General features: G+C 53.1%; 1 protein-coding gene across 1 annotated transcript in view; it reads left to right on the top strand.

Annotated features, from left to right (window-relative positions):
- The window catches only part of RTN4R (reticulon 4 receptor), an 81657-nt gene extending 62088 nt beyond the window's left edge, over positions 1–19569 (top strand). Inside the window, exon 2 of the mRNA XM_048322802.1 lies at positions 17972–19569. Coding sequence (XP_048178759.1) covers positions 17972–19398 — 1427 coding nt within the window. The 3' untranslated portion in view covers positions 19399–19569. The remainder of the gene's footprint in view (positions 1–17971) is intronic.
- Positions 19570–20088: the final 519 nt, after the last annotated feature.

Below are 20088 nucleotides of genomic sequence, written 5' to 3'. Positions count from 1 at the left end.
AATGCAGAAGAGGCAGAGGTGGGGATGTGCCCTTTCAGCTGATATCCGGCTCTCTGGGAAAGCTGGGTGGGATCCTCTGCTCCATCAGAGCCCTTTCAAATGTTCTTTAAAGTGCCACAGGTTCTCAGAGTCTCCAATATCACAGTTACAGGATCCCGGGATGGGTCAGCCTGGAAGGGAGCACAGAGGGTCACTGGTGCCACCCCCTGCTCCAGCAGGGCCATCCCAGAGCCCAGGGCACAGCAGTGTGTGCCCACAGCTCTGCAATATCCCCAGCGAGGAGACCCCAGAGCCTCTCTGGGCTCTGCTCAGGGCCGGGCCCTGCCCAGGGCAGCAGTTCTGCCTCCTGGGCAGGGCAATTGCCGGGCTCAGGCCCTGCCCGGTGCTCTGGTGCCGCTGCTGGGCCCCGGAGCAGAGCCCAGGCCCTGCCCTGAGCCCTCCCTGCAGCCAGGGACAGCCAGGGCTGAGGGCCCCTCTCAGCTGGGGCTCCTCTCGAGGCTGAGCAGCCCCGGCTCCCTCAGCCTGTGCTGGGCACGGAGATGCTCCAGGCCCTTCCTCAGCTGCGCAGCCTCCAGGAGCTCCACTCCAACCCAGAACTCAGCTGAAGCCTCTTGGTCTATCCCTCTGATCCTGGAGGGTTTCTCCTCTCGAGTGAGGGAGTTTAGAACAAGCTCATAAGTCAGAAATGCTGATTTTGTGCCTTTTGTCTTTAATTTCACTCTGGTGCTGAGCTGCTCATGCTGCGTGAGATCTGATTGGTGGTGACACAACGTGGATTTGAGAGCTGAAAACCTCTTATTTATATATGGTTTTATTTTTTTAATCAGAGCCCTACACCACTGATTTATTAATTTCTGCACGTCTCAGATGCACCAAGGCTTACAAGCATCTCAACAGAAACCTTTTGTGTCCCTGCTTGCCAGGGCTTTTCAATTCTCTCTTTCTCATTTAGATTTTCCTCTCAGTCTCCTGTAAATGCCACTCAGCCATGGGCTTTGCTCCTATTGTGATTGTCAGGAATGGCTGAATTCCCACCCCCCAGGCAGGAGGGATCCCTTCCTTCTCCAATTGTGGGTCTGCTCCTCCCAACATCCAGAGATTATTTTGACAGCTTAGAGAAATTGCTTTGATTTTGTGCATTAATGCTGCTCTCAAGCCTTAACACCTTTTTTTTCCGAGCTTGCTTTGTTGCCTCGTCTCTGCTCTTCAGGAGCTGTTTCAAGTAGTCATACTTCCACATTTGCCTTGACTATCTTCTCCCTCTTGTTTGAAGTCCCTGCCTTTAGAAAAGGGTTTAAGTCATTTAGTCTTTCACTGCTGTGACTAAATGTGGTTTCAGAGAGCACTTGGACTGCAGCTGGTTTAAGTTGGAGGATTCCAGGGAAGTTCTGACTCTGGAGAGAGCAGAACTTGGGACAGACACACTCTGCACACATTTCTGCCTTGGAAAGGCGACATTTTGTTGTTTCCTTTTCTGCAGGCATTTTCTCCTAAAATATTTATTTTTGTGGAGCACCAAATGTCCTTCTCTTCCTTTCCCTTGGATAGGGATGACAGAAAGGAGGCCAAACAGCGCTGACCTCTGGTGCTGTGCTGGTCTGAGGGATGATTTTACACCAAATCACAGAATCCCAGAATGGTTTGGGTGGGAAGGGACCTTAAAAATCATGGAATTCCACCCCCTGCCATGGCAGGGACACCTTCCACTATCCCAGGCTGCTCCAAGCCTTCCAGTTGCCGTGTCCCAGGGTAACACAGACATTGAGCTGGGGCTATTTTGCCCATAATTTCCTGGGTGCTTTTGTTTTGCCAGCTCTTTGCGAGCTGCCAGGTGTTGTCCTGGTGTGCCCTTGCCCTGGGGCCTTGTGGTACCCTCCTACACGGGGGTTCCCATCACGGCACAGCTCAGTTAGGAGGTCAGTTTGAACCAGAGAGATCACACAGCATTCTTCCCTGCACTCTTTCCATATCTCCTTGCTGATGGGCCCTGGAAGTCCTGGAGCTTGTCCTCCTCCAGCTCAGTTAGTTTACTGCCCCACACTGCTTCCTCCTGTATTTCCAGGACTCTCCAGCTCTGACATTCCCCCCTGTGCTGCTCCAAGTTCACCTGTGGATAAAGCTCTTTCTCTCCCCCTTTCTCTGAGTTTCCTGGTGTTTTGGCTAAGGAAGAACATCAGCCCCTAAGAGCTGTTGGAACAGGGATCAATAACAATTGGGTTCTTTCTGATCGGCTCCAGGAGCCCCAGGCAAGGAGTAACATTTGGCAATACAAGCTCAGAGCAAAAAATTCCCTCCCAAGGCCCCCACCTTCCCTCTCTCATTATCAGGCATCACCTCTCAGCTCCTGGCAGCTCCTCACACACGACTCTTTCATCTGCAGCCTCTCCCCTTCCTGATGAGGTGGAAGGAGCCTCAATTTCCCCACAAGGAGCAGTTTTCCAGCCTAGAACAATCTGCCAGCTCTTGCCACAGCCCTCCCTGTCATTCATCCATCCCCACTAAAGCTGAAACCTTCCCCGGCTCAGGAAGGGCAGATTTAATTAACCTGCTATTTTCTCCCCTTCTCATTAGATCGTTAATGAGAGTTCTAATGAGGCTGGGTGTGATGGTGGTCCCAGTGGCCTGTCACAGCACAGTGTCCTCCTCTCCATACATCAGCCACTTAACACTGAGTTGGGATCTCCCAGCCAGAAGGAGGGATTCCTCCATGGAATGACGTGGAGAAGTCATTCCCCTAGTCCAGCAGGAATGAGCAGCTTGATGCTGCAGCATGGTGTGGTCCTGCCTGTGGGGTGAGGGTGCAGGGCTCTGCCTCAAGCCAGGCTTTGGAAGGATCAAACAAGCAGATCTCCCTCCACTGTGCTCCCGGGTGCCTTAGGAGTGGTTAAGGAATGGTCACACACCCCTGCAGACCTCTGGAAGCCCCCCCGTGCCCGGCTGGCCAAGCAAACACTGCGTGTTCCATCAGCCCTGGGGATGGAAATGCGCACCCTCACGCTGCAGCGTGGCAACAGAATTCCCGTGCCAGAAAAGTGCCTGAGATTTCATCTAAATTTCACACCTAAACGTGCCAGGGAGCTGGGTTGAGAGGTGCCGTGGCAGCTGCAGTTCAGGTGCTGGCAGCTCCTGGGGACATTTGCCACTGCAAGAGGCTCCCTTGTCCCAAGGACACGTCACTGCTGCTGCTTCACTCATGGAACCACAGAACAGCTGGGGTTGGAAGGGACCTCTTAAATGTCAGGTAGTCCATGGGCAGGGACACCTCCCACTGTCCCAGGCTGCTCCAAGCCCCAATGTCCAGCCTGGCCTTGGACACTGCCAGGGATCCAGGGGCAGCCACAGCTGCTCTGGGCACCCTGTGCCAGGGCCTGCCCACCCTCCCAGGGAACAATTCCTTCCCACTATCCCATCCAGCCCTGCCCTCTGGCACTGGGAAGCCATTCCCTGTGTCCTGTCCCTCCATGCCTTGTCCCCAGTCCCTCTTCAGCTCTCCTGGAGCCCCTTTAGGCCCTGCAAGGGGCTCTGAGCTCTCCCTGGAGCCTTCTCCTCTCCAGGTGAGCACCCCCAGCTCTCCCAGCCTGGCTCCAGAGCAGAGGGGCTCCAGCCCTTGCAGCATCTCTGTGGCCTCCTCTGGACTCTCTCCAGCAGCTACAGGTGTTTCCTGTGCTGGGCCCCAGGGCTGGGGCAGCTCTGCAGGTGGGGTCTCACCTGAGCAGGGCAGAGGGGCAGAATCCCCTCCCTTGGTCCCCCACTCTGTGGGATCAGCCCAGGACATGCACAAAAGAGAGCAGAATTTGCCCCTGGTTTCTTTGTTGCCACCCTGATTTGCTGTCGCCAACCCCCAGAGCTGGCGCTGCCCCGTGTGGGTCTGACCAGGCTGTGCACAAGGGAAGAGGGTTTGGGCTGCTTTCCCCCAAATAACGTCTCAGCAGGAAAGTAGCAAGAGAGAGGCCATGGGTGGTGATGATGCCATGATGATTTTTTGCCTTTTCTTTTCTACCCCTTTTATATACCTTTTTACAGCTTTTTGTATTCTTAGTGTTTTTTAAGCCTACATTCTTAGACTTATTTTGTTAAGCTAGGAGACTAAACATCTTAGAAACCTCGTAGCTAGGGATCAGAAAACCCCAGACCCCAAGGTCCTCTCCAGAACACATTCTGTAAACTAAGATAGAACCATCCAGGGGAAGGTTCCTTGGGGAGGGGGTCTCACTCGAGCCTCTCACTGGGGAATCCTTGATAGATCTGCTAATTAGTAAGACCTATAATGACATACCCAGTCTATTGTGTGGGGGCTTTGTGGTGTGCATTTCAGTGCATTCCACCTGGACGTGTGCACCTAAGGGTCCTTAAAATAAATGCTGAGGTAAAAGCCCTTTTTCCCTTCTAACCGTGTTTGACTCTTGGTTTTAAGACCAGGAAAAGGCATCAGTGAAGCAGAACCAGCAGCATCACATCCTGGGAGGAAACATTTCTATTACCGCAGGCCTGGTTCCTACGGTATATCACCGTGTCCCACAGCCATAGGGAGGAGGAGGAGAGATGATCCAGCAGGCAGGAATTGTGCAGCAAGATTGATTTATTTAATTATTTTACAAACTCTTTTATAGACTTTTTTCTTCATAGTCTAATTGGACAAAGGATCAGCCACCCCTTGGGGTGATTGGCTAAAATCCTAAAACATCCATTGTCAAAATATTTTTCTACTATACCATAAACAAGACTTTCCAAGGTTGCAGGTGGCTTGGGTGTTTACATAACTCTGCTACCTCTTCTGTGAGAGAGAAAAGTCTCTCACAGACTTAGAAAATAGCAAGAAAATCCTTGCTAGCAGCATTTTTGTATCTACACATTTCCATGAGTGGTAATGTAGGATTTGGACTCTGGAACTGAGGGGAGACTGGCTCTGAAAAAGTCCTTAAGGAAGGGAAGGCAGAGACAGAGGCACCAGAGGAAAAGGACGATTTGGAATTCCCAGCTTCACTCCAAAGTATTCCTGGTTTTCCTGTGAGAGGTCCCAGGCCTGATGCCCCACAAGAGGCTGGGAGGGGATTTGCTGGGCAGTTTTTGTGGAGCTTTGGGGTTGGGAGGTGGGAATACTGAGCAGGTTTGGGAACCAAGGCTGGCACCAAGCACATTTTGGGAAGTGATGTCTGTAGAGTTCCCGCTGGAAGCAGCAGGGTTTGTGCTCCCTGTCCTTGCTCCTGTCAGAAGCGGCACAAATGACTTCCCCAGGGAAAGGAGAGTTTCCTTCCACTTTGCCAGGGAAAAAGAGCAGGAGGACATGAGGAGATGGTTATTTCTGTCTTCAAATCCACAAAATTTACTCTTCTTTTTCCTTGACTTGCATCATATGAGAAATCATGAAGAAAATAACTGTGAATATGCTGGGATGAGGCTTTTCCAGGTTGGAAGAGATGGGGTATTCTGCTTGGAAATGCATATATTTCCTATGAGGTGCCATTTGGGTGCCTGATGCTATTGCCCCTGCAGGTTTGAGCTTTCCAGTGGCATTTCTGTGATTCTGCTGTAATTTCTATTCCTAATTTGACCGATTTCTTCCTTTTTTCACTTGAGTTCATTCCTTTGACGAGATGATTCATATTTCCCCCACATCAGCAGTTGGTCCCTGGTCTCCCTTCCAAGGAGGGCGCTGAAGGAGGTGAATTAAACAAAGATGGGAAATGAAATGGAAAGAAATTCACTTAGTCCCATGAAATATTAACAGGCACTTACGGGAAGTGAGCCCTGCTGCTCTGGAAGGGTTCTGCTGGAGGGAGGGACCTGCAGGGTGGGAATTCTCTGTGCCCCAGGGGATTTGCAGGGCTCGGCTATGGGATGGTGATTGTCTTCAATCACGTTCATGGCTTGGTTCTCTTAATTAGGAAATGAGCTCCAGGGGCTGCTGAGCTCAGGGACAGCCTGACCCTGTGTGCTTGGTGTGGGAGAGGAAGGACAGGTGGCCTCACCACCAGGGCATGCTGGGGTGATGGGAATGCCCAGTCCTGCAGAAAAACAACTCCCATGGAAAGGAGAAAATGCTGTTCTTGCTCAAGGAAATCTTTTCTTTCCTCTGAAATGATCCTGAATGCTTAAACAACTTGTCTGTGGAGAGGGATGCCCAGCTGGGATGAGACCCCACCCACCAGGCTCATTTATGGACAATAATCCCACACGGATGGATGCTCAAGGCCCTTTCTAAGGACTGTGTGTGGGAGCATGGCCAGGACTTGCTGACAAGATCCTGGTTCTAATTCCTTATAAACCTGAAAACCACAGGATTCCCAGAGGCAGGGAAGGCCAGGGAAGGTTGGAAGCAGAAAGTTGGAAAGCCCCGGCGGTGAGGAGAGGCTGCTCAGCTCGGGATCAGTGCTGTGGAGAAGGAGGAGATGTTTTCCATGGAGGCATGGAAATCCAGAGACAAATACACGGGAAAGCACTGGAACAGGCTGCCCAGGGAGTCACCATCCCTGGGAGTGCTCCAGTGGCACCTGGGGATGTGGTTCAATGGTACTGGGTTGACACCTGGGCTTGGAAATCTTAGAGGGCTTTTCCAACCTTATTGATTCTACGATTCCATGAAATGCCAATAATTTCTGCTGCTAGATTTCTCAGGAATTTTTCTTAAGCACAGTTGTCTTCTTTTTTTTTTTCCTGATATTATTTTTAAAGGTCCTGCTGTCACAATTATTTATTGATGGCATCCCCTCAGTGCCAGCAAGCCCCAGGCCTGGACCGATGTCCTGGCGGATGAGATGTGCACAAACTCCCCCAGCCTCTGCTCATGGATCTGGATTATCATAATAAATTCAGATTTATGTCAGGCGCTTGATTTCTGCGGCGGAGAATATCCTGTCTATGGAATCAATGGACAGTTATTAAATGGATTAAGAACCAGGCAGCTTAAAGCCCTCCAAATGCGATTGTTGGTGGAGGCTCAGTGCAGAACAAGCTGCTTGCACAGGAGCTTTGCGGGATTCAGCTTCCACCCCGCTGTATTTCCCTCTTTCCATGAATGATCCAGAAAATATCTATAAATTACTGCCCGTAAAGTTGGCAGCTGGCTGAGATTTTGCCCTGATAAATAAAGCTGAAGGCAGGGCTCTAATGCAGAGCAACTGCAACTGCTTGGGAGACTGGCGACTGGGAAACAACAGGAATCTGAGTCCAGCCAGATGCTTGGCCATCCGTCTGGGAACAGGGAATGGGGCATTCCGGCAGCCTGGGAGCCGCAGGGTCTAAAACTGATTTAAGACCACATTGGAGAACAGGTGGTTATGGACATTTAAGGCCCTGGAGTGGGGAAATGGATGGGCACGGGCGTGGGGGAAAAGGGGAGGCTGCAGCAGAACAGGGAGCTTTTATCCAGCGGGAATGAGAAGCAGGAAGGGGCTGTCATCCCTCTGCCTGTAATGAGACCTTGAACTGAAGGCCTCGGGCATGGAAATCTGGTGTGAATTCCTGGTGGAATTCTGTGGGATCTCAGGGTGGGTGTGAGGTGAGCTCAGCCCAGCACGGGGGCTCAAGCCCTGATGAGCTGCAGGATCCCTTCCCCACTGCTCCCTTCCCAATTTCCAGGAAAACAGGAAGTTGTATCATTAGCAGCCTGTTGAGTCCGTGTTTAGCTTGGCTTCACAGAGCTGCACATTGCAGAGGAATATGTTTATTTATAGAGTTATGTTCGGAGGAGTATATTTATTGATGGAGCTGTGGGTGTCGTGCTCCTCACCTGGGGAGCGTGGCTGAGTGAGCTGCACTCACCTGAGACACACACACTTATCAAACACCACTCCCAGCTTTATCTGGGAATGAAAGGACGAGCCAGGGATGTGTGCCAGGAGCCAGGAGAGATGCTGAGGGAAAAGGGGAAAGGAGGGAGAGGGGGATCATGGCCAGGCTGGAGGGGCTGGGTGTCCCAGGGGGAATGAGAAATGACCTGAGCCGTTGAAAGGAACATTGAGGTGGAGACCTCACAGATGGTTGCACAGCTCTGCTCCTCCACTGCTCCCCCCCTGCTCCAGGTGACAAACCTTGGGATGTCTGGAGAGCTCTGGTCCTCCAGGCACAGCAAGGGGAGCAACAAGTCGTGAGCAGGCCAGAGAACGTCATCTCCAGTCCCGCGTGTCTGCTCTCCCATGTTTTCATTTCCAGCTGTTCTTTGGGAACGTGGCTGTGTCCGAGCTTCGAGTTGGAATGTTTTCCCCCTCCCTGTCCTGCCTGAGCTGCCCAGGGCTGTTTGGTCACTCTGCATCCACACACACAACCAAGCTGAGGCCGTGGGGGATGTTTGGAACAACTTTCCCTTCCAGGCTCTTTCCTAAACTTCGTCCCTCACTCCACATGATGCAGATGCTGGGGCTGCGAGCAAAAACGGAGATAATGTTATTTTAGAGGCGAATGCTGCCTCGGGCGAGGGGGCTCTTCCAGAAGCTGTGGGGGCGGGATTTGCAGCTGGCAGGGGGTGCAGTCGCAGATGGCTGGGGGGGAGCAGGTGTAAATCCCATCTGGAGCTTCACCTCTCCTGTCTCTGAGTCACTCACACACAGAGCAGCCACCAACGCCAGGCTTGGAGCTGCAGGAAACTCTCCTTCTTCCTAGGAGGGTTTTGAAGCATTCCTGAGGTACTTTGTGCTTCATGGGAGACCTAAATCATCTCGGGAACCTGAGTTTCCTTCCTCTGGACACCTGTTTGTCCCTGCTTTTTTACAGATACGGCACAGATAATCCTGACTTCTGGAGGAGCTGCTTGTGATTCACAATGAATATTTTGTCACTTCATTCTCCCCAGCGTGGGGATGGAATGGTGGCAGGATCACACATGATCCTGCTCGTGCAGTGTGCTGGATGCATCCCATCTGGATAGGATGGGAACGAGGATTCAGACCGCTTAGGATGCCCTAGCACAGTACTGGAACCAGGCACGGCTTTGCTGCTCTGTTCTTAGGGAGCTGCTGGGTTTGGCTTTATTGGGCTGGGTGTGGGTTTGGCCATGGGACTCTTGGCAAAGGCAGCGTGACAGGGACAGATTTGGGGAAGGAATTGTTCCCTGGGAGGGTGGGGAGGCCCTGGCACAGGGTGCCCAGAGCAGCTGTGGCTGCCCCTGGATCCCTGGCAGTGCCCAAGGCCAGGCTGGACATTGGGGCTTGGAGCAGCCTGGGACAGTGGGAGGTGTCCCTGCCCATGGCAGGGGTGGCACTGGATGGGCTTTAAGGTCCCTTCCCATCCAAACCATCCCACAGTCCTGTGATAGCTGGGACAATACCGTGGCCATCGGTGGCTGTCACTTGGGACAATGCAGCTGTGACATTTCATATGACCCTGGGATGGTCTGGGTGGGAAGACACCTTGATGATGAACTCTTTCCAACCCATCTGGTTCTCCCAGGCTGTGAGGGAGGAGGCCTCCCTCTTCCTTGGCCCCTGAGCTCAGTGTGGCCAGGCCCAGCCTGGCAGGTGCCCGGCACAGCCCTGGGAGGTGGATCAGGATCACAGCAGCTACTCAGAGCTGCTGTCCAAGGTGAATTCAGGTGGATTTGGAGAGTCCAGCAAGTACGTGCAGGCTTTCAGGGATGTCCCCCTGTCCTGCAGCCCTCCTGCCCATTCTCTTCCCCTTTTTGTGCCCGTTTTCCCCAGGTGTGCCCCAAGCTCTCCAAAGGCACATTCCAGGCCATGTGCTTTCACCTTCCCTTTGGGCACTGGGCTGTTGCTGCCTCTCATCCAGCTCCCACAGCCTTGGATCCCTGCCTCTGGCACAGCCTGTCCCCTGCTCGGTGCATCTCCAGGAGATTTTGGCCTCTCCTCCTGCTGTCGCTGTGGAATTTGGTACCTGGCAAAGGATCAAGTCCAACTCACCTGCTCTGAGCCAAATCCCTGCAAATCCCACGTGCTCCACGGGGTCCAGAGCCTGCTGGTGTGGTGCAGGGGCTTTGTGGTGTCACACGGGTGGAGAGGACACCAGCACAAGACTTTGCATTAGGTGTTGAGGAGAATGGGACGTGTCCATGGTTTTTCCAGCTGCAGATGTGATCACATCCCAAAAAGGGCCACACTCCTGCATGCAGTGGGGGAACCAGTCCACCTCTGAGGAAGGAAAAGGGAACTGGGATTCTGGGTGGGCCAGCAGCACCTGGGACCTGCACTGTCTGCACAGAAAGGACCAGGGTTGGACTCTGTCAAGCCCAGGGCTGGAATAAACCCACCTAAGAGGCCTTTTCCACAGGAATTCCCCATGTTTTACTTTAAGCTCATCATCTTCTCCCTGTAAAAGGTCAGGAGCCTTCCCCTTCCAGATATGGCCCAAATGGAAAGAGAACAGGTGTCAACCATGCAGATTTGTTCCATATTACACGAGAAGAGCTGAAAATTCTGCTTGTGCTGATTGACGTGTCAGAGAGAGCCCCAGCAGCTGAGGGGCAGAGCACAGCACAGGCAGGAACACTCACTAGAAAGAGGGCCAGTATATCCATAGGATTTTCCAATGCCTATCCATAGGAAACAGGGATAGCTAGGTCAGGTTTTTAGTGCTTAAGAACCTCAAAGATTATTCCTGATTTCATGAAAACCACTTCAAACACCATCTTTAACCTGTGTAGGATTGGCCAAGTCCTTATTTATTGTTCCCTGTGGTAGGAGAGGCACTAAAATGGAATTCCCAGAGCAGCTGTGGCTGCTCCTGGATCCCTGGCAGTGTCCAAGGCCAGGTTGGACATTGGGGCTTGGAGCAGCCTGGGACAGTGGGAGGTGTCCCTGCCCATGGCAGGGGTGGCACTGGATGGGCTTTAAGGTCCCTCCCAACCCAAACCATCCCATAATTCTGTGATCCCATGGCTGTTTCTGTGACCTCCTGCTGCAGCTTGGCTGAAGGCTCAGGGAGATGTCCCTGCTCACAGCCAGCTGACCTCTGAAGCTCTGGGCACTGTGAGCTGTGATAACATCTCTGCTTGAAGGGCAGTGCATGTTTGGGCACGGGATTTGTTGCATGAGGGGTTCATGGAGAGATTCCCAAGCCCAGCTGAGCTTTAATGGACCCTGGCAGCCAGCCCGGAGCCACCCTGAACAAACACAGAGAGGGGCTGGGAATGAGCTGCTGCCACTCACCAGAGGGACCCGGGGACTCCGGGGAGGGATCTTTGCAACGCTCAGCCTGGGGCCTGCAGTGGCAGAAGAGTGCAGGACTACGGGACAGAGCAGAACATCTGAACTTCTACAAAAGTCCATCTGAACCCCTGCAATTGTCCAGCTAAATCTGTGCAATGGCCCAGCTGAAACCTCTGCAATTGTCCACCTGAACCTCTGCAAAAGTCCATCTAAAATGCTGCAAAAGTCCTTTTGAACCTCTGGAATTGTCCATCTGAACCTCTGGAACGGTCCATGTAAACATCTGCAAAATTCCATCTGAAACTCTGCAAAGTCCATCTGAAGCTCTGGAATTGTCCATCTAAATCTCTGCAAAAGTCCATCTAAAACACTTCAAAAGTCCTTTTGAACCTCTGGAGTGGTCCATCTGAACTTCTGCACAAGTCCACCTAAATTTCTGCAAAATTCCGTCTAAATCTCTGCCCAATTCCATCCGCACCTCTGCGATGGCCCACGCTACCCTGCTATCCCAAGTATCGCCCTCCCACCCCTGCAGCGAAGAGGAAAAGCTGTGAAGAACAGCAAAAACATCTGGAGCAGCATTCCCACAAGGACCTAGGGCCTGGAAGAATCCTGAAGAGGGGAAAGAAGGTTTTATGGCTGTTAGGGAGCCAGGGAAGCTCTGCCTCATTGTGTGCCCAGGGCTTGGAGAAGCTGCCTGGGAAACGCTCTCACTATTTAGAGTTGCATTCCCACCTCTGTCTGCTGCTGGATCCCATCTCAGCCCAGCCCAGATGTCCCTGGCCTGTCTCCCTGCAGCTCTTCTCACCTCCTTTTATTGGAATCAGGACTTTTCCCATTCCCTGGCCTCCCAGGGCACTCCTGGGCTGTAATAATTGATAATTGTTATTGTTAACCAGGGACCTGATGACTCCTGGGGTTAAATCCCTTGATATTTCCCCTCGGAAGGGCTCTGGTGACCTTTTCTCTGCGAGGCTCTCACACCTCGGTGCCTTGCAGCAGGCCTTGGGAATCCAGCAGGATGAAAACCTTCTGGCTACAGAAGAAACTTTAATTTTTCTGCTCCTTGTCGAGTTCTCATTCAAATGGGCTGAAATACAACCTGTTCACTCTCCCCTTCTCCTTCCTCTCCGTGCTGCTGCCGAGAGAAATGCTGGCAAAGCACCAAAAGCGTAACCCCGCCTAAATGTTCTTAGGCTAAATCCAGGCTGCCGCCAAAATTTTGGGAGCGAGGGATGGGGAGCCCCACAAGTCGGAGGTGCTTTGGAACACCCCAGGAAAGGATGGAGCCGTCCCAGGGAAGGTTTGTGCTGCCCTGAGCTCCTGGGATGAGCTGTGGAGCTCAGCCCCGAGCGATGCTGAAGAATCAGCATTCAAACCCCCCTGGAGGTTTGGGAGGATGGAGTGGAAGAATTGCACAAGATATAACTCGTTTTTACCTTCTTCCCTTCAAAATATCCCTGCAATATTAAGTCCAAAAATCACATTAAGGGAGTGTGATTTAAGAGGAAAAGATGAACACCCCGGAGTGAGGAAATGGCACAGCCATTGCCTGCCTCCCTGCCGGGATGCATTACGGAAATGACCTTTCAGCCCTGGCCACAGCTGAGAATTTTCCTGCTCAAATCCTGTCCAGGGCATAGCCTGGATGTTCCAGCAGGGCTGTGCTGCCAAAGGCAAGGAAGAGCACCACAGTCCCAAAGGTTAATGGTTCTGGATGCAGTCCCAGAGGATGTGGGACCAGGGACAGGTGCCTAAATTGCTGCTCCTACTGGCGCTCATATCCCAGCAGCTCCAGGCAGGGCTGGTGCAGGTCTCACATGGGAGCTGTGCCCAACCTGCCTGCACCATTCCTGCTGCCTCAGGCCCCCAAGGGTGTCCAAAAGGGAATTAGCTCCCTTTTTTTAGGCCGCTGGGAATCATCACTGGTGTTTTGGTGTGAGTTGGGGCTTGAGCTCCAGCCCCTGGACAGGGTGCATCCCCAGCAGAGCCTCGGGAGTGGTTCAGAACTCCAGAGCTCGCTCATCCCAGTGACCCCACTGACTGTCCCACCTCAGAGGGGTGTCTGACACCCCAACACCCCCACGGAGATGCAGAGGTGTCCCAGGATCTGCCTCAGCCCCAAAATGTTGTGCTGCAGCTGCCTGAGGGCGGCACGGACCTGCTCTGTCCCTGCCGCAAGGCCTCAGTGCCCCGGAGCTGTGACTCTGGTGCCTGTCCCCGGTGTTTTATGGTGCCAAAGCTTCACCCCGTCCTCTCCTCCCAGCTGGAGCCGCTCCAGCTGCATCATCGTGCTCCATCCTTCCTCTCCGCAGCAGAAGGGAGGGAAACTCCAGATTACTCCGAACCAGTTGTCCTTCCTCATTGACCTCTCGGTTCACCTTCACTTGAAATGCATCAAAGCGCTGCCCCCTTCCCTGCGGCACAGGCACAGCCCCACCTTTGGCCGCAGGACAAAGCGGGAGGCACCGGGAGCAGCCAAGTGCGCAATTTCAAACGATGCCCACGGAATTTCAAACGATGCCCACTCCGAGCCGGAAATTCGGCAGCTCCAGTGTGTCCCTACTATAAACAAAGGCAAAACGCTGTGTGCATCAGCAAAAGGCTTCGTATTGTGAAGTACTCCCTTTATGTCCGAGCAGGAGAGAACTCAGATGGTTATTGACCCTCCACTGCAGGAAAGCCACATTAGAATATCTCCGAATCAATCGAGGCGTGAGCAGAGCAGCAGGGAGAGGCCGTGGCTCTGCAAACGGCACCAAATTGCTGCTCACTTTGGCCTCCTGGAAAAAGTTTGCAAAGCATCTGTTGGAGGTCTCTGGAGCCTTTTCTTTCTAATTGCCACGTTTGACAAGGCGATGGCCCGGGGGAGCAGCGGAGAGGCAGATAATGGACCCACTTTAATTGCTTCCAGTTCCATGAGTCAGAACACTCGGGGATGGCAAAGGAGAAGCACTGCAGCTTCACTGAAGGAGCTTTCTGGCTTTTAAGAAAGCTCTGGAGGAACAAATGCTAAACTCAAAGCCAAAGTCTTGGAGGGACTGAAGGTTCCAGGTTCTGGAATTTCTTTCATCTTTTGCTTTTGACAGGAACTCTCAAGTTAAGTTTTAATCATGTTCTGCAAGAGGGAGGGATGGTTTCTCAGCTAAGAGAGGAGTGGATGGGTGTCATTCCAAGAGGCTTTTCATCAGGGATGGGCACTGAGAGGGGTCCTGAGGTGGAAGAGTCCAGCTGGAGGTGCAGGATCCAGCATCCAGTGGTGGTGGGAGCTCACTGCACATACAGAACTCGGCATGGGTTTATCTGGACGGTGAGGGGAGGATGCTGTTCCTCCCTGGGAGCTGAGCATGGCATGTTCTGGGAATGGGCAGACAGGGAACATTCTGACCTCCCTCCTCCCTGTAACACCCGTGAATCACAGAATCCTGGAATGGTTTGGGTTGGGAAGGACCTTTAAGCTCATCTCGTTCCACCCCCTGACTCCTTCCACTGTCCCAGGTTGCCCCAAGCCCTGTCCAACCTGGCCTTGAACATCTCCTGCACTTCTGGCCTAAGGGCAGGGGGTGTTTTTCCTGGAAAAGGAAGGACCCCATGGCCAGAGCTGAACCCAGTGCTCCAGGAAAACAAATCAAAATATCCCAGTGCAAAGTCTGGGTGGCTCATGGCATTTGGTGGCCACTGGGGTCTGGGACATGCTGGAGCAGGCACAGCTGCTGGTTGGACACCAGGCACTGAAGGAGGATTTTGGAGGAGCAGGGAAAGCCACGGCAGGGTCCCTGGGGTCTCTGTCACAGCACACCCAGCCTGGCTGGGGATGAAAGTGTCACCTTGGCTTCCCACGGCTTCATCCACTCCTGCCCGTCCCTCTGGCCCTGCCCTGGCTGGGACTGACAGCGGCTGGGCTTTGTCGTGGATCAGTCAGAACACGGCTGAGCTGCACGGCGGGAAAGTCACTGGAAAAAGGCTTTGGGGAATGATTGACAGGAACTGTCTCGGTGGAAGGAGCTAATCCGAGCAGCTCATGAACACCAGGTCCCTAATTAAAGCACATAGCCTGGCCCTGCTGTAATTAATTTCCCCGTGCTGCTGGCTGGCAGCGCTCTCAGTGGCACTGACTCACCGCTGCTGGCAGCCTCCGGGGCATCGGAGCGGGACAGGGGGAGCCGAGGCTCGGAGCGGAGCAGGATGTGCCCCTTCCCTGCTGCTCCTCTGTGCCAGCCAGGAGCCGCAGTGCTCCGGCTCTGGGCACACCCAGGAGCTGGGACAGGACCCTGCTGCCGGCCCGGGAGCTTCCCATGGGAAGAGAGATCCTGTGGATCACCCGTGCGCGCTCAGCTGCCAGGATGGGTGGCACCGGGCAGGGTGATGCTCATGGCTCATCCTCTGCCAGCTGCCTCCTGTCCTCTCCTCTCTCCCCGTGTATACATGGATTTACATGGATTTATCGTGCCCTTGGCTGGAGCTGGGACAGGGATGGCATCACTGCGGTTCCTCTTTGCACTCCCACCGCTGTTTCCATGTATTCCTAAAGCCTGTGGGATGCACCCGGGCTGTGGCTGGATTTGCCCCAGGCCATGGCAGGGAGGAGCAGCTGGGGACAGCTGGGGACAGTGTCCCAGTCCAAGCTGTTTTGCTGGAGTGGGAGGTGTTGCATAATGAGGTGACTCCCACTGCTCCGGTGTCACCCCATCCCCATCACCCCAGTCACGGAGCTGAAGAGAGAGGCTCCAGAAAGTCCCATTTCCCTGCCCATGGGGTTTCATTATCAGCTGCAGAGGGATGGCCGGAGAGTCGCCAGCACTGTTTTAATTTCCCAGGAGGCTGCTCTTGGTGTGCCACGGCTCCAGCGGGGAACTTCAGCTGTCTCGTGTTACTGTGCTTCCTGCAATGGGACGTGACACGTCAAAACATGACAAGGCAGCCAAAATGTGTCACAACACTGCGCTCAAACTCTGCCTTGCAGGGCGGCTCAGCAGCTGATAACATCAGGCCCCAATTATCTCTGCATGCTGAGCTGGGGTTTTTATCCCTCGTGGAATATGATATATGGGAGCCTCCTGCCTATATGGGACTGTTGGATCACACCAGCTTTATTAACTGCACACGGGGAATCGTTTTGACCAGGCCGACACCCACACCTGGGATCCCGGCCTGTTCTTGCAGGAAAGAGACTTTCCCACCTCAGCTTTTCCAATTGTTATTCCTGCAGTAAACATTTGGCGAGGTTTCCGTGTGATTTAATCTGTTATTGTTGGTGTTTGATGTGGTTTCATTGGCCACATGAGCACCTGCCAGGCTCTAAGGGAGGAGCAGGTTTTGCCTTTGGGTTCCCCCTTGGGAATTTGCAAGGCTGGATGCAGCTCCAGTCTCCCCAGTTCATCTCATTCTGCACCGCTGGGCTCTCCTGTCTGGCTTTTTGAACTCTTCTTTTCCACCTTTCTTCGTAATGAGGCATCAACATCCCTGAACGAAGTTTTGAGTGGTTCAGAGGAGGAAAAACCCTCCCACAAGAGAGGCAAAGCTACTCTTGTCCCCGGGCTGGAGACTCCCAGCCACGGGGAGGCCGCGTCCCTTTGCCAGAGGTGCTGTGAGGAGCTGGGAAGGGGACACGGTGTCCCTGCTCACACGTGGCATTCCCAAATGGAGCCCCCCGCTTCTCCGGCTGCTGCCCATTCATTTCAGCTCCCTTTCGGAGGAATCAGACTAATTACTGACTGCTAATTGCTGGGAAAGCACTGCTGGCACTGCTTCCCTTCCCCACCGGGAGCAGGGAACAGCCTGGCTCTCCTCAGGTGTCTCCGCAAGAGCTTCAGGGACCCTCGAGGTCCCTTTGGAGAAGAAAGAGCAGCAGCTGCTGCTCTGTCCATCCCTTCCCTCCCTCCAGGCTCATTCCCAGCTCCCCAGCTGGGGAATTTGGTGAACCAAAATGCTTCCTTGTGATTCCAGTGCAGCCCAGCTCCTGGGGAAGCAGGTGGGCATCACCAGGAAAAATTGTTCCTCTCAGGAGTTTTCCAGCCCCATGGGGCTGCCTGCACGCTTGGGACACATGGAATCTGTTCCTGCCTGGCATACTTGGGGGGGGGATCCCTGAATGAAGCCTGCCATGTGCCTTTCTCCTACAACAGCACCGTGGAAGATCCTGCTGTTTCCTCCTCTTCCTCCATGGCTGCACAGGTTCAAAGAAAAAACAAATGGGGAGAGAGGAAGCAGGAATATGTGTCTGAAAGTTTGAGCAGGAGAAGGAAAGGATCCTCTTGGCCCTGAGACTTCTCCAGGCAGGTCTGACCTGAAAGTTATTCTGGGAATGTCTCACAGTTATTTCTCCCAGGAAGATCAAATCCGTCCAAAATTATTTGTGGAAAGCCACAGTTCTGTTTTGAGAGCAGTGTGGGGACACCTGCTTGTTTGGAAGAGTTGTTCTGTGACCTTGCGAAGCGAGGAGCTGGTGGCAGTGCTGGGATGGGATTTGGAGTTTCCTGGTCCATTCCAGGTGCTTTTCCAGGGGCTGAGCTGTGCCAGGTGTGCCCATGGCAGAGGGAAATGCCCTAAAATTCAGTCCCTTTGCTCAGGTAAGATCTTGGGAATAGGGCTGGTGTTGGATGTGCAAATCCAAGTGCCGATCCCTCTCTTTCATGTCCCGAGGGTGCAGGGCAGAGGAGACACTCAGACTCCATCTCTACAAGTGTACATTGATTTAGGCTTTTGAGTTGAGTGGTAGGATCCCATTTTTAATCTTACCTTTTTATCGCTGGCTGCCCTGGCATCTGGTTGTGGTTGGTGGTGCCGCACTCAGAGGGGGATTGCAGGCTCCTCTGCAAGGAGAAGCTCTCTCCATGACCCTGCCTAATTCCCACCCTTTTCTTGTCATTCCTCAGGAAGCAAACTGCTGATTTTGGTGCTTTGTTTGAACATCCCATCAGAAGTGGAGTCCTGCCCCGGGGCGTGTGTATGCTACAGTGAACCCAAGATCACCATCAGCTGCCAGCAGCAGGGGCTGACAGCGATCCCCACGGAGATCCCCATCCAGAGCCAGCGCATCTTCCTGCACAACAACCGGATCACCCTGGTGAGGGCCACCAGCTTCACCTCCTGCCGCAACATGACCATCCTGTGGATCCACTCCAACAACATCAGCCTCATCGAGCCTGGGGCCTTCTACGGGCTCACCAAACTGGAGGAGCTGGACCTCAGCGACAACACAAACCTGAAATCCATCAACCCCGTCACCTTCCGGGGGCTCGTGCACCTCCACACCCTGCACCTGGACCGCTGCGGGCTCCTGGAGCTCTCCACGGGGCTTTTCCGAGGGTTGTTCTCCTTGCAGTACCTCTACCTTCAGGATAATAACCTCCAGATCCTGCTGGACGACACCTTCATCGACCTGGCGAACCTCACGTACCTGTTCTTGCACGGGAACAAAATCAAGAGCTTGTCGGAGAACGTCTTCCGTGGGCTGATCAACCTCGACCGGCTGCTGCTGCACCAGAACAGGGTGAGCCTGGTGCACCGGCGCGCCTTCCACGACCTGGGGAAGGTGATGACCTTGTACCTGTTCAACAACAACCTGACCGTGCTCACGGGGGACACCATGGCCCCCCTGGTGTCCCTGCAGTACCTGCGCCTCAACGGCAACCAGTGGATCTGTGACTGCCAGGCCCGCTCGCTCTGGAATTGGTTTAAGCAGTTCAAGGGCTCCTCCTCGGAGCTGGAGTGCCACCTGCCCCCTCGCCTGGCAGGGCGGGACCTCAAGCGGCTGCAGAGCTCCGACCTGGACGGCTGCGTGGACTCCTTCAACCAGATCCGCACCAGCGTTTTTAGCACCAAAACCAGGTCGGGGAAACTCCCGACGGGGCTCCCCCCGCTGGGCTCCCACGATGGCTCCTCCAAGTGCTGCCAGCCTGAGATGGACAAGTCTTTTATTTACGAAGCTAAAGGCAAGGCAGGGCCCTCCTCCCACAGCAGCCGCTCGTCCAACAACCACCTCAAGGAGAAGGAGAACATGTCCAGGCCCAAGTACATGGAGACGGACCCTTCCAAAAACGGCAGCAACAAGCAGATAAACGATTCCCCCTTTGGGACCTTCCCCAGCATTGTAGACCCTCCTTTGACCAAGTTGAGACCCGAATTTCTAGAGCCCATTGAACCTTCCACAGTCCCAACCAAAAAGAGGCAGGGCTGCTCTAAAAAGAACAGATCAAAGGCCCAGTGCCGCCTCACCCAGCAGGGGAACAGCTCCACGTTACAGCTCAGCCTAAGCCTTTTGATCCCCCCCTTGCTGTGGAGCTTACTGTTGTTCTGCTAAAATTAACTCTTTTCCTGGGTTGATGACACTTTAATACTCGACTTTTGCTGACCTCCATAAATGTTGCAAACAAAAGCAGGACTCCCATCCACCCTGAGAAAGCTTTGTTACACAAAACTTAACTGGATGCCTTTATTAAAACAAACAAACAAACAAACAAACAAAACAAAAAGACAAATACTGAGATGTACATAATTTATTTGTCCTGAAACCTGTGAATTATACCTTTGGTCTTCGGAACTGCACTTGCCCACAAAGCAGCTTTTGCTACAGCAGATGGTAAAGAAATATGGTTTATTTACAGGAAAAAAAAAAAAAGAAGTGTAAGAAATGCTCTGAAAAGAATGTCCAAAATCTGTTTGTAACTCACCATCACACTGAACAATGTTGCAGGTTCCCATTTGCAGAGGTAATGGATTTTATGCTGTTTTAATCCTATGTTGATGACTCTTGCAGTTTTTCCATCTCCATTCCATCCTTCCATGTTTACGGGCAGCATTTGTTAAAGAATGCTGCCTGCCCCTCCACAAGATTGCAGTATATATAGATATGCATTTTATTTTACTTGTGTACAAGTATACAAAAAACCTATAAAATAAAGATTTCTTTTTCCTAAGTGCTTGTCATCTGCGAGGGGTGAAGGAGTTGGAGCAGCTCAAAAGCTGAAAATTTAAAGGGATGTGAAGTGTG

The sequence above is a fragment of the Corvus hawaiiensis genome, chromosome 18 (assembly GCF_020740725.1).
Source record: "Corvus hawaiiensis isolate bCorHaw1 chromosome 18, bCorHaw1.pri.cur, whole genome shotgun sequence".
In the NCBI taxonomy this organism is placed as follows: domain Eukaryota; kingdom Metazoa; phylum Chordata; class Aves; order Passeriformes; family Corvidae; genus Corvus; species Corvus hawaiiensis.
This window is presented reverse-complemented; position numbering and strand designations above follow the sequence as displayed.